Source organism: Ricinus communis, chromosome 7 (genome assembly GCF_019578655.1).
Source record: "Ricinus communis isolate WT05 ecotype wild-type chromosome 7, ASM1957865v1, whole genome shotgun sequence".
Classification (NCBI taxonomy): domain Eukaryota; kingdom Viridiplantae; phylum Streptophyta; class Magnoliopsida; order Malpighiales; family Euphorbiaceae; genus Ricinus; species Ricinus communis.
This window is the reverse complement of record NC_063262.1, coordinates 2207150-2221241: the sequence shown is the minus strand read 5'-3', so window position 1 is coordinate 2221241 and position 14092 is coordinate 2207150. Positions and strand designations below refer to the sequence as shown.

Here is a 14092-nt window from a genome sequence, read left to right as displayed (position 1 = left end):
GAAATAGATTAACAATTTAGACTTGGTTAGCTGCACTATGGGACAAGTCTCCTACACAAATCAATCAATTAACAAATTCTATGATTTTTCTACCGTATTAAATTCTTAGCAGACAAATTTGAACTATACCCATGTGGTATATTGGATTTTTACCTAATAATTCTCTTCCTCCCACTCACACACCACTCCAATTTGGAGCCACCCTATAAATAATTGGACTGTCAAGTGTCAGCCCCCAAAGAAAATATCTTTTTATAATCATATAGAAAACCAGTTCAAGAAAAATGGCTTCTGCTTTGCTTCCTCTTCTAGTTCTAGCCATTTGCCACGGCTACTTATCCATTGAGGCAGCAGCACAGGCACCAACACCACCATTACCAAGTGCAGCTAGAGATTTCCTATCTGCACACAACCAAGCAAGAGCAGCAGTGGGTGTTAGCCCTTTAAAATGGAGTGAAATGCTAGCCAATGCAACAAGCAGACTAGTCAGGTACCAAAGAAACAAAATGGGCTGCCAATTTGCTAACCTGACGAACAGCAAGTACGGTGGAAACCAATTATGGGCTAGTGGCATGGCTGTTACTCCACTTATGGCTGTTGATAATTGGGTTCAAGAAAAGGCTTACTACAACCGTACTGACAATTCTTGTGAGCCAAATCATCAGTGTGGTGTTTATACTCAGGTTGTGTGGAAAAAGTCATTGGAATTGGGGTGTGCTCAAGCTTCTTGTGTTAAAGAACAAGCTAGTTTAACTGTTTGTTTCTATAATCCTCCTGGTAATATTATAGGAGAGAGCCCTTATTAGAGAAGTTGCCAGTCATTGGTGTTGTTTGTAAAATGGTTTCCAGGATTGAATCTTGATGTAATTTGAAAAATCTTGGCTAGTGACTAGTGATTGTGTAGATGAGCCCAGCACTTTAATCTTTAGTTCTACTAATTTTGTTGTTAATTATAATTTCTCTACTTTGAAGCTTTCTTTTAGTTCTTTCTTTGATTTTCTTTTACTTCAGCAAGAATTTAAAGATAAGGTGAAATCTGTAGAACCAAAAATAAAATTTGTCCATATAGGACAAACTCTCTGAAAAGATCTGTTCTTCTGAAAGTGATGGATGCTGTCCACCGACAAAGATGAACCTCAGATGGTGAAATTGCTAATACATTGCAATGTCCTCTCAAATTTATTTATGTGGAGATTCTTAAGTTAATTAGATGCGATTGTAAATGCGATTCAATATTTTTGATGCAATGCACCTCATCAAATTCTGAGTATTAGCTACTATAATATATTAAAGAAAGAAAGTACTAGTGCGAGTCCTTATGAGTAATAATTGCTCTTGGAAGGTAAATTTTCCACTATCAGCTTAAGCCCAACATGAAGGCACAAAATGAGTGATTATTATTGATCTGAATCCTGACTGATGCCTCGTCACTGATCAGAACAACCTTGCCCTTCTTCCATTACACAGGATTTTGTATATATTACAGCCACAACTGTAGCTGTGACGTTCAGGTTAAATGTTCAAGTGGGGACATGTGAGGATCAGTTTAGCAGACAACAGGAACTTAACAGAGTGAGATCTTGCTTTACGAACTTACAACTACATCTCAACCAAACATATATTGATGGTACGGTAAAGAAAGATTTGTTCACATCCTCTCCAAATCACTATGAAATTTTTTAATTCTTAAGCATTATAAAAAAATTTATTAATCATATATCATAACAAGTTTACTACTGTTATAAACAGGGACATATAGAATTAGTAAAATAACAACAATGGAATTAACCTATGTACAAATGCTCAATACATAAATTTCATTTTCTTTTTCTCTAGCATTACAGAAATCATGAATACCTTCAACACAGTGTAGCAGACTGGAGATTACATTATACAATACAAAAGACTGCATTGTTCTATCCTAACATTTCTGACTTCAACTTCTACTTTGTACAAGGAAAAGTATAGAATCTTAAAAAAAAAAAAAAAAAAAAAAAAACCTTGAGAACAATGCAAATGAGCCCAAGCAATGTTAAAAACTTTGGAGGCATGCACAGAGGTAACCAGTTATTATCTCACCAGCTCTTTAGAAATCAGATACCTAAAAGTGAAATTGTGAGGAATCCATTCAATGATCTTACGAGATTTTCCTAGCTGACATTTCTTAATACTCTTCCTGAGAGATTCTGGCAAAGTCTGTTGAATCATTTCAATAAGACCAGCCTGACATAAGCCAGAATCCTTTGTAAATGATTCCACAATCTTTGGGAGTAGGATTTTCTGATCCTTTCGCACACCAAAGGTAGCTCGAAGGTACTCCTCTTTTGCAGCTTCAAGCTCTTGAAATACTCTCTTTGGTGTGTAAACACGAACCTGGAACAAAAAAAACTTGATAAGTTAATAAATCATGTTTGATTAGAGAAACGAAATTGAAATTTCTAGCAGCCAAAAGCATTTTTGTTTAAGAGAAAAATCAAGGATAAATTACCGCAGGATCAGAATGACTTCCTGAACAGAGTGCAAAGTGCAAAAGGGGCTCTGGATGCTCAATTGCATACGCTTGCCGTTCATCTCCTGTCTTGAATTTCGATTTCGAGGGAAGTAATAATCTAAGCCACTACAATCAAAAGCAAGCTTTATTAGCTCCATCATATTAGATGAAGCATGCTGTATATAACAGAGTAAATCGAGTAATTCACTGGATCCCTATGAACTAGTTTTTGCGTAGATATAGAGTAGAGTGCATTGATAAACGCATTTACACATGCATAATAATATCTTAAATCAAGATAAACTCAAGGTTTGATATCCACCTGTCCAGGACGAGACATGCGGCATCCAAGGATGGAAATCTGGATTGTGTCTGCACTGATTGTATGACCCCCAATATTATAAGCAGCCTGCACAGAGCAAAATTTGTGAGGAAAAGAACTTCCTCTTTAAAGAAGACTAGTGGAGGTCTTCTTACCTTCAAAAGTAGAAAGAGTCTCTTTACATTGTTCTGTGGAATCCCATAAGCAAGAAATGCCTAATGAAAACAGAGAAAATGTATGTTCAACTTCCAGTCACAACAGAAACAGAACCAGCACAACAAATTAACTATTTAAGAAAATTATTCTTATTGAAGAGAACCATACATGCATCACTAACGCATTATGTATATTAATCCAGAAAGCCAGCTTCTCCTCATGTGTCAGCTTCCTAGGATCAACCTCTTCCAATTGACAGATAAGTGATCTACATCGCAATAACTTGATAAGCACTAAAGAATTTCAACAAATGGAAAAAAAATGCTATTAACTTAATACCTACTATATCTATATTTTTCTGGTAAAGACCAAACAATAGCTCACCTAAAATTTTGTAGCAAATGGTCAACATCTCCCAACTTTTGACTATCTCTATAAATACACGGTACTTCAACCATGGCACTATATGGTCCACTAAATTCTTTCAGTCCCTCAACAAGGAAAGGGTTATCGAGCCGTACATCAAATGATGAATTATTCCTGAATCCCGGACTCCACATATCACTTTGATCTCGTGGTGAATATGCACTCATTGACGACAAAGAAGAATTGGGAGATGAAAGGCCATTATGTGTCAAAGGTGGGTCAGAAAGTTTGCTATATATTGCTGACATGCACCTGATCATATCCTCAGAAACCTTATTAGGTGTCTCTGGAACATGATCAGAAATCCGTGTCCCAAGATGCTCAGCCAGGCTGATGATATTTGATGCATTCTGAGCATACTGCACATAAACCATAACAATCATATTCAGTTATTCTGACTGAGCTGATATAAGCACTTATATGATTATAGTTATTTTAAACTTAAGTTTCGACATAGAGACGGATTGCCAATGCCAGCAAGGACATCCCCAGGAAACAAAAAGAAGGCAAAATCATTAAAACCCAATATATTGGTAATTTCAGATGCTTTGATGCAGTCCAAACTCTGAAGTTCTATCAAATGTGGGAAGCCCGAATTAGAATACTAACCTCCATCATGGATAATGGCTGGGAATGGCATGCGCGTACAGCTCTTTCAAAAGATTCTATTGGAGGAGAGGCTTTAGTTGAAAACACTGACCGCTGTGATAGTGAAGAGTGACAGCGATGAACACCAGAATCTACTAGTTTATCTTCTGCTCCAATACCACTGGATTCCCTCCATCGGTTTTCATGTGACTGGCAAGCAGATTGAGAAGCTGAAGTTTCCCTCTTTGATGTTATATCTGGTCTGGAAACATCCAGGAGCCTCCCTCTTGGGGCTGTTACAAGTGAATTAGGTCTTTCGTTCTTGCTAGATGGAGAAACTGATGTTATTTGTTGATCAAAAGCTTTACGGTACAAGGAGAGAAGATATTGTTCCAAATATACAACTTCTAACTCTAACACCGCAATTTCCTTTATTAGTTCTGTGGCTGGCTGAAGTTGCAAAAAGCATTTCAAGAAGCAAGTCAAAACCTTAAAATGTAGTTGTTACTTTAGGATTACAATTCCCCTTTTCCTTGGAGAATATATAATCAGATGGTAATGTGTACAAAAAATTGTTACTATTTCCAACTTATGAAGATGGGGAGGCATTACCTTGGGCATTGACACCTCGGACACAGTAGCACTGGAAGAAGTCCTATAACCCAGTGCTTTTTCGAGTGCACTACGGACCTGAAACTGATCTTGTAATCTTTTCTCAAGCTGTAGAATCTGCATAAAAGTGATTAGATCCAAGATTTAGTTAATACAACCATTTACATTGAGAAACACTGAAATGATCTGTACTTTACAAAAGATGAAGAAATCTGATCCCACACCTCTTCCTTTAAAGAATTTTGGACTTCAGTTTTAGGAGATTGTTTCTTCTTGGTTCTGACAGATTCCTTTAAGTGATTCATATCCTGTAATCAGATAATATGAATTGATTGTAAGATAAATGTCCCAAGAGATAGTCCTTCTGGAAACTGAGCAAATTAGCTGATCTGGCAAGGAATACTGTGATAAACTCAAGTTTCCATAATGAATTATGTATTATTTTTCTACTGAACTAAAAAGAACAATATATTACATGCAACTTTATTTATGGCTAAAATGAGATTTGATTCGAAGTCATTAAGCATGTCATTCACAACTTTACCACCCACCCTAAGCAAACAGATGATAATCAGTACAGACTAAAAGGATCTGGAATATAGTAGTTATAAAAATAAGAATTAAAAGAGATCAATGTACAATGATGTCTGGCTGGCTTGAGGCTCGAGGTCTCACTTAACATGGGAAAAGAAGAACTAGAAACTCCAATGGTGCAAAAAAAGTAATGAAATATTCCTGGTATTAGTTCTCTAACCTTCATTTACACAGCAGTACTTTTTATTTTCATAAAGCAATATATTTATATTTTCTTTTTAAAGAAAAAAGGAAAAAGGGGAGTAATATTACCAGCTTTATGCGTTGTGATGCTTCAAAGGAACTATCTACTCCATCTTCCTCAACTCTTTTCTTATCAGGAAAGCTACCATACAAACCGCAAAATCAAAGATGAACAAAGCTATGGATTAGAGAAAAAAAAAACAAAAAACTGGAATTCTTGGCCACTTTCATATATATACAATTTGAACAAAACCCCATAACATATTTATTGAGACTTTGATTTTTTTTAATCCTCAATCAGAAACGAGAAGAAGAATAGATATATCTACAGTTACCTCTTACCGTCTACTAGAGGTCCACTTAGCAATTAATTTCCCAAGATTCATGATAAACAATCTTCAGTTACTTTTAACACCAGCAGTTACTCATTAATCACAAACTTTATCAAGGAAGAACTTGAGGAATGTTGAAAAGAAACTGAAACAAAGTAATAAGAAAGAGAAAGAAAATGAAGATTTCATGCCTAAAACCCATTTTGAAGAAGTTTTTGACAAATTAAAAAGAACAGCCCATTGTCACACTTTCTTGAAGCTCTCAATTTCATTATCTGGACCACAAATCCTTGATGATGGTTCTTTCTAGTTGGAAAATAGTGACTGACTACAACCAGGAGAATAAATCCAAAAAGAATAAATAAATAAAAGAGAGTTTAAGCAATTGTACTTTCGATTATAGTTACTTCTAAAACACTAGCTTTGGCAGAAACTTCCATGTTAATCAATAAACACAACACAGAAAGTAATTCCAGTTAGGGAAACTCATCAAGTATAAAACATCAGAAAATGAACAGAAATAAGCACAAGAGAAATAATTACAATTTATAAACTAACAAAAAAGGATAATTATTTTACCTCTTTGAACGCTTGTGTCTAGCAATCACTCTCCATCCTAACATTTTATTGTCTCCACTACTCTCAAACCACATCTCTGTAAACAAGTTCAAGAAGCGGTAAACTTCATTAAGTAAAAAAGAAACGACATTTTCCATAACCAAAGAAGTGAAAACAGGACTAAAAACAGCTACCATTAAACTCCACAAAACAAAAACAGGTGAATGAGTACCCAGTTGGGTTCCTTGGTGGTTGAATCAGGACCAGAGCAGCAGCAACCACTAGTCCAAAAGAGTAAATGAGTTCACAGGAAAGCAGCAATTAGACTCCAAAAAAGATGAACTTGTGTCCTTGCACTTGAGCAAAAGAGAAGCTCCAGGAAGTACCTACAAAGTCATCATTTGCAGCTAACAGAGTCTGAACATAGTTGCAGAATGCTGAAAATAATTTACTTACTTAAAATATAGCCAATAAAGATAAGACCTTTAAGGCTTTTGACCAGTGAAAACCTTCACTTTGAAAGGATTCGCTCACTCACTCATTCCCTCACCTTAGTCACCCCATATATCAGTACGCTTTTCGTAAATGGAGAGAGGCTTTTTAGTTCTAACATTAAAAGAAGCAAAAATCAATTCGTGGGATTTAATACAGGAAAGAAAGTTTGCAACTTTGTTGCACAAGTCATGCTATTATAAGTCTAAAAGAGTAGACCCCTAAATGTCAAAATGAGCAAAAAGTAGACATTTTTCTCAATCTCGAATACAGGGACAGAGATCTTTGAAGAGGAAGATAAATAGTGGCTATGACTGTTAAGTGCAAATAATAATAAAATAATATTGTAAATCTATCTATCAACTAGGACGTTATATTGCACATTCTATTCTCTTGTTGTGAAGCTAGTGGGAGTTGGTGACCGTCTCTCCATTCTTGTCCTCTACTATTTTACATACCATAGGCTATATCCTTGTTGTCGTGTATATACTTTTAACTTACCCTTACTCCTAATATGCCCTTGATGAATTTATTTTTTTTGTTGAGACCTCTGTGATTATAAAGAAGATTTCAGTACCATTATGGTATAAATTTTTAGCTGTTTCTGCAAATTTGTACTCTGATTTGAGAAGCAAAAACTATCCACCTATTGGCACATAACATATTTTTCCTTCCAAAGTTCTTTAATAATGCACTTGGTAGTGCAAAATTCTACAAGTTAGGAAATCAGGGCACTTATCTTTATATAGATGGGCAATTTCTAGTTATGTTCGTAAGTGTATGATGGTACAGTACTTCTAAGAGGCAATGTTGTTTCATGCAATAATAATTGAGACATGGCAAATCATTAAATTGTTGGACCAACCTACCAAATTTTTTACTTTATAAGTGAAACGTTCTTTTTCTAGACAGAGTTTCTAAAGTCAAAAAAGGGTTCAATTTCTTGCAACCAATCTATAACTCTGATTAGATTTATGCACTTTGATTAATTGTATCTATTGCCAGCTAGTTAATAGCACCTATGATAATAACACTTGCTAGCACCCCACTAATACCAGAAATAATCAAGATTTGTCAATATACAGCATTGTCTAGTCAATAAGACATTAATTTCTGGCTAATTATTAGATTAAGGATTGATTAATTACCACGTCAATATAAAATCAAAATTATCCTTCTGTAATTACATGATATTTATCAGCAATTTGGTCCCTCTAGAAACACAATGACATTAGAGAACAGTAGTTCACTGTAATACAAAAGTTGCTAAAGTGAGTCCATCCAAATATAACAGATTTTCAACAATAATCAAGAATATGGTCATCTCCAAACAAAACTCGCTAAAAGATTTTTAGCTTACAACAAAAAAAAAAAAAAAAAAGAGAAAGGAAAGAAAAGAAAGCAGGCTCACCTCAAAAGGGACGAAAGGTGAGGGATAAAGGAGACATTGGATGCTTAAAAGGGAGGTTTATGTGGGGTTTTTCTCTTTGTCTAAATCTCACCTTTGAGAAATATAATAGACAGATACCCAAATGTTGTCCTTCAGTTTCAAAGAGACTAACATTTGTCAAAGAATCAGCAAAAATAAAATATGGGTTTTCTTTTTGGAGCAGAATTTAGAAATGGGTTTTTGAGTCTCGACCCTTTACTGTTATCGATATTAAAGAAAAGGTCACTGTTTGCAAGTGTGGTAAGGTGGCCAGGTCTCTCTTTTTGTCGTCATATTCACCTGCCGAGAGAAAAGAAAAGAAAAAAAGCTTCTTTTATCACTGCACTGCAACTATAGACACAGAGAGGTTCTCGAAAATCTTTCCGTTTAGTGATGGTTTAGTAGGAACCCTTTTTTATTGACATGGCCAAGAAGATCCAAAAGCTTTAATATAACCACAAGAGCTCAGTAAGAACCATATGAAGAATTGCTGAAACTGCAAATATATATATATATATATATATATATAGGCACTTTCGGAAAACCAACCAAAACTAAACCAAAATAATCGGCTCATCCAATGATGGTTTCGATTTTAGTTTGTCTTTAGTTTCTTTTAAATATCTAATTTAGTAAGATCATCATTTCTGAAGCTAAGAAATTCAGAAGCAACATAAATTATTGATAAATAAATAAAATTTGGACTCATACAAGTCATAATACTATTATACATGTAATAACAAAACTGGAAGCAGACTGGACTCGTAATAATACTATTATACATAATAACAATACTAAATGCCAAATGGTAAGTTAGCTGCAAAGGACAAACAACCTTGCATTTAAGTTAATTAATATTTGTACCCTCTGGAATCATATGGTAAAATATTATCCTTATTTGCTAGTGGTTCTGCAATTTGGGTAATCAAGAGAGAATCAGATTGATTTATTTTGGACACATCTGATCTCAGAAGTTGAAGTTTTCTGGTTCCAATAAATAAACAAATGAAACTTCTATTTTATCTTATTATCATAATTTTGTACAACTCAAATTTGGTGGTTTCTCAAAGCCAAAAATTATAAGAACATCAAGAAAAAATATATGAATATATTGATCTGATCAACTCTTGGAAGTGGGTACCAATTTTTAAACCAATCTGACAGACATGCTTCATAGATTTATGAAATGGGTGAGTTGCATTAATTATATTCTTTTATTTTTGTGGATAACAAAAACTAATATATATCCCCTTATTACATTGATCTACTAGACACAGTGTTCCATGGTGTTGACAATATTTTCTTGAAAATTTGATCAGTTCATTATCCAAAAAGAGTAGGTTAGACACCCATGTGTCCCTATGATTTTCTGATCAAGAACATGAGGTCTTTTTTTAGGTCTTTCAAGAACATGTCTTTATTAATTTGTTAGAAAAAAAAAACATGTCTTTATATATGAAATTCTTGCGGTATAACTACTGTTTTGATGGTTAAATAATGCCAAGATTCCATTGGAGAGCCTGAAGTTCATTTACAAGACAGCAGACTCAATGAAAGATTTGAAAATCAGAAGAAGACTGAGCAGGAAAAGAAGTTGAACCAGGTTCCAATTTGCTGCAGTTTCAGTACTCAAGAAAATCATGCACAATCTTCAACCCTTAGTGATAAAACAAGACAAATTAGAAAATGAGTATTTAAAATGGATGCAAGTTCAAGAGGGAGCTTGTAAAATTCCAAAACTTAGATTTTAAAGAATGTGAAAACTTGCTCTCTTGTTTTTTGTGGCATATTTAACCATGCAGTGTTTTTTTTTTTTTTTTTTTTGTTTTATGCTGGGAACACGACAATGTTTAAATGTAATCTTCTTATTATTTGAAATGCTTGAACAAAGCATAATTGTGTGTGTGTGTGTGTTTTCTAATGATTTATGTATCTTTATAATGCTAGAATTAAGGGTTCTTGAATTTGATATGAGCAATATTCTAATTAGTAATTGCCTTTATTTCTATCTTATAATTATACAAATATTTCCAATCATCATTTCCTGTACTGGGGAATTATTAATTAATTTATTCTTTCTTGTAAATGTTCTGTATGCATTCCATATATTGTAAAATTAGAATGAAAAAGTAATCTCAATGAGCTAGTGTGTATGATTAAAAGGATTTCTTGGCATTGTAATCAAAGTGCAATTTTCTCATGTTATTAATCTCAGCATGAGTTGAATGCCAAGTGAAAATTTGAAATTTAAACAAAGAAAAAAGAAAGGTCATTTCAGTTAAATTCTACTTTGCTAGGACTCCCACAAAGACCAGCTTTTAACAAAATTTAATCTGCCACAAAAAGAAGAAAAAAAAAAAAAACAGGACAGTCCTTCTGAAGGACCAATCCAAGGTTGATGCAAATAAGTACAGTCCAAGAAAATCAAGAATGTTCGTTCCAGTCCATAAACAAAAAATTAGTATTATCAGAATGAATGTGTCTTGGTCTAAGATTGCTAATTTACCCATCAACCACAAGTGGGGACTAAAATGGCAGTGCATGCTTAGAGTTGGCCACAAAAATCCACCAAAGAAATAATGTCATGTAGCTAAGAAGAATTGGAAGTTTAGTGTAAATGGTGGAAAAATGGGGATGTTTATATGTATAAAAAGTTTGATGGGTACATCAGTGTTGGAGAAGAAGGTGAAGCAGCAAGAATCCTACAATTAGGACACAAAAAGTGAAACTTTCCAAAGAGATTTGGACAAAGAGTCAATGCCAATCATAACCAGCAAAAGGCATCCTCCTCCTCCATTTCTGTCCCCACTTTACCACTTTTTCTTTAGTAAAATGGTCCCAATTCCATAAGGGAAATGGAACTAGCTAACTAGCTAGATGTTTAACATATTTATATTACTAATTAATTACTACTTGCATTTGTAGTCTATAGCTTTATGTCTTTATGGCATATAGTTTTTAATTTAATTGATGAAATGAAATTAAGTGGCATGACTCTTTACAGAAATTATATCCTAAATCTGAAAACTTTACAATGGAATCTGAGTTGGAGTGGAAAAGTCATTAGTACATTATTAGCTATTAAATAACTCTCAAGTATAATCATAAATTCACATTCATATCAATAGGTGAAAAAAGAAAAGAAAATATATTTGAAATTTAAAGTCTATTGTCTACATACATGTTTATTTATTGTTGTATATAGATATTTACAGTTAAGTTACAGTTTCAAAGTATAATCTCTATGTCCTCTAGGTCTAAATGGTCTTTATTTTGCAGAGTAATTCTCACATTTATAAACACATCTAATAAAAATGAGTTCCACTAATCAATAATATTATATTACCTAAATAATTGATTTTATGATTAAATTTGGATGAACTATTCCTAATAATATATCATCATTGATTAATTAATGTGAGATGACCTGATGCATAGGATTTTATCTAAGATCTTCTACATTTTTTAACTAAAACCTTTATAATTTCTCCATACTATAGGCATAATGGAGTCTCCATTTCGCAACCAAATTCAAAACCTCTCATTCTCATTGTCAATGATAGCACATAATCTCTGTGTCTGTGTGACAGATGGTGAGGAAGATGCAGCAACTTTTCTTTTCCTCTTTTTCCATGTGGTACACATCAACAGTAATTAGTAGTTAGTAATTAGACAGGAGCAATAGATTACACTGCTCCATAGTGTGAGACCTATCAAGTTACAGTACTTTTTATATCTGACAATTGTCTAATGATTCATTCAAGAATTTGATCACTTTTAACAATTTGAATTACCCATAATAAGAAAATAAAAACCCAAGTTGAATTACCAATTTAATATGAAGTACTTAACATTTCTTGCTAAAAGAATAACAGAAAGTACTTTTAACATTTTCAATTTAAGAAGCCACTGGGTGCTGCTTCTCAACCTAGGATTATTGTCCTAATTATTACCTCCTTATACACCGAAAATATATTTAGACTAAAGTTTTAGAAATTATGAATTTAATCCAGATTTATGAATTTTAAATTCATAAACAAATAGATTGGTTAATCCCTTTTATTTTGTCTAGTGGGGAGCTTGCATGGCTGATGAATTTATAATCTGTATAGGCTGAATGATAAGCCCTTTGATTTTGCTGATATTTAAGCAACTAAATAAGTTGCATAATTTGATAGGCAAATATGTGTTTTGTCAAAAAACTTCATCATCATGGGAATGAAATGAAATGAAGTAGCAGTCCAGCTGCATGCTATGTTGAATTCTGAGAGAAAAAAGTTAGTCTCTTTTTCCATTGAAGATCAAGAATCAAGATGATTGACAATCAAACCTGGTACTACACATGCTTTCCTTTTAATCTATTATCTATCCAACTAAAGTAGCAGCCATCATCCAAGGGTTAAAAAAAAGAAGTTTTTGCTCCTTTAAATATCTTCCTTTGCTATAGCTAAGTCATCTAAAATGTAATCGAGAGCTTGTCTTATAATATAAAATATTAATAACTTGATAATAGTCTTACTACCATTTAAAAAATTTAAGATATTAAAATAAAAATAAAAACAAAAACCATTCCTTTTTTCTTTTTCTTTTTCTTTTTGGTAAGAAATCCATCAATTCACTTGTCATGTATGTATTTGGTGAGAATCCATTTTGCAGTTAGAACTACCCATCAAATCTTCCTAAAATCAACTAACAATTAGATGATGGCATGCCCATTTGCTGGAACTGCCTCTCCTAGATATAGAAATTCCCAAACAATGTTTACAACTCTGTTAATTAGTTTAATAAATAAAGAATCATAAATAAATAAATAAAAGGTATGATATGTTAAAGAGAAATTTCTAAAGTAAAGGGTTCATTAAAGCAGGGGGATGGCTTCCCATTCTTATAAATTTAATTAGAACAAAGCGGAATAAAATCAAATGGAACTTTCAACCCTTTTGAAGTAGATACATATCTTCTTTTTTCTTTTTTTCTTTTTTTACCAATTTCACTTCCTCAAAGAAAGTTAATGGAATAAAGGGTTTCAAAAAAGCACAAAAGATTGAAAACTTGGGTGAGAAAGTCCCCATAAATACAGAGAGCAAATGTGGCCAGAGTACAACAAAAAAAGATTTATTGAAAGAATAAAAATGAATCTAACCTTGCAAATATCAATTGTTTATGTAAGAAATAAGCATTGATTATAACCTAATTCTAGACAAGTGCTTTTCTAGCTCTCTCTCTCTATTTTGGATCTTACATTTTTTTTCCTGTACATACAGACCATCATTTTCCTAATTAGTCAAAGATCACCATCAAAATCGATCCAAGAGCATATGGGATTTAGGCAAGAAAAAGAAAAAATAAACTTTTTTTTTAAATTTTCTTATATAAGGCATTAGGCAACAAAAGAGCTATATAAAAAAAAAGAATTTAAAGAAAAAAAATTAAGCCGGGACCTTAGGGCAAGCCTCGTTCTGTATTATATAAGAAATTATACAATAACGAATCAATTCTACCCCAAAATATTAATATAGATGAAAAGAAATTTGAAACTTGTGACTAAATGTTGAAAGATGGTGATGCAAAACATATATGTATTCTTTTAAAATATTAAAACATTCAATTAAAATAGTCACATAATATTTTCATAATATAACAAACCAAACCATATTATGAGAGGAATTAAAGTCCCCAAAGCAAGCATCCTCTTCTAAATTTTTAAACTACAACTCCAATCCAAACGACAAGTGTCGATATATATTATGTTTGGCTGAAATTCATAAAATTTATGAATTTAAAGTTTATATGTCTTTAATGAAGTGAGAATTAGTTTATAATTCTACACAATCAAATTTCTATAAAAATGGTTATAGCTAAACTAAATTTTAATAAAACATGTGAAATTTCTAAATAAATTTAACATT

The 14092-nt window shown here is 32.9% G+C and overlaps 2 protein-coding genes across 10 annotated transcripts; one reads left to right on the top strand and one right to left on the bottom strand.

Moving 5' to 3' along the window:
• Positions 1 to 192: 192 nt before the first annotated feature.
• Positions 193 to 982, top strand: LOC8260587 (STS14 protein). Its single transcript, XM_002522345.4, has one exon. It carries the CDS (start codon positions 285 to 287, stop codon positions 804 to 806), a length of 522 nt encoding a protein of 173 aa, XP_002522391.1. The 5' UTR covers positions 193 to 284; the 3' UTR covers positions 807 to 982.
• Positions 983 to 1784: 802 nt separating this feature from the next.
• LOC8260588 lies at positions 1785 to 7170 on the bottom strand. Of its 9 annotated transcripts, none has more exons than XM_048377227.1 (13): positions 6719 to 7170; positions 6457 to 6543; positions 6284 to 6359; positions 5442 to 5514; positions 4820 to 4903; positions 4596 to 4712; positions 4005 to 4433; positions 3354 to 3754; positions 3138 to 3237; positions 2969 to 3028; positions 2814 to 2900; positions 2489 to 2617; positions 1785 to 2373 (listed from the first exon to the last, which is right to left on the bottom strand). In XM_048377227.1, coding segments are annotated over exons 1-13 (1947 nt in total). In that variant the 5' UTR covers positions 6720 to 7170; the 3' UTR covers positions 1785 to 2070. The 9 variants fall into 9 exon arrangements, with proteins under 9 accessions (XP_048233184.1, XP_015576772.1, XP_048233188.1 ...); XM_015721286.3 differs by having other exon boundaries at positions 6649 to 7165; XM_048377231.1 differs by having other exon boundaries at positions 6495 to 6543; positions 6649 to 7165.
• Positions 7171 to 14092: the final 6922 nt, after the last annotated feature.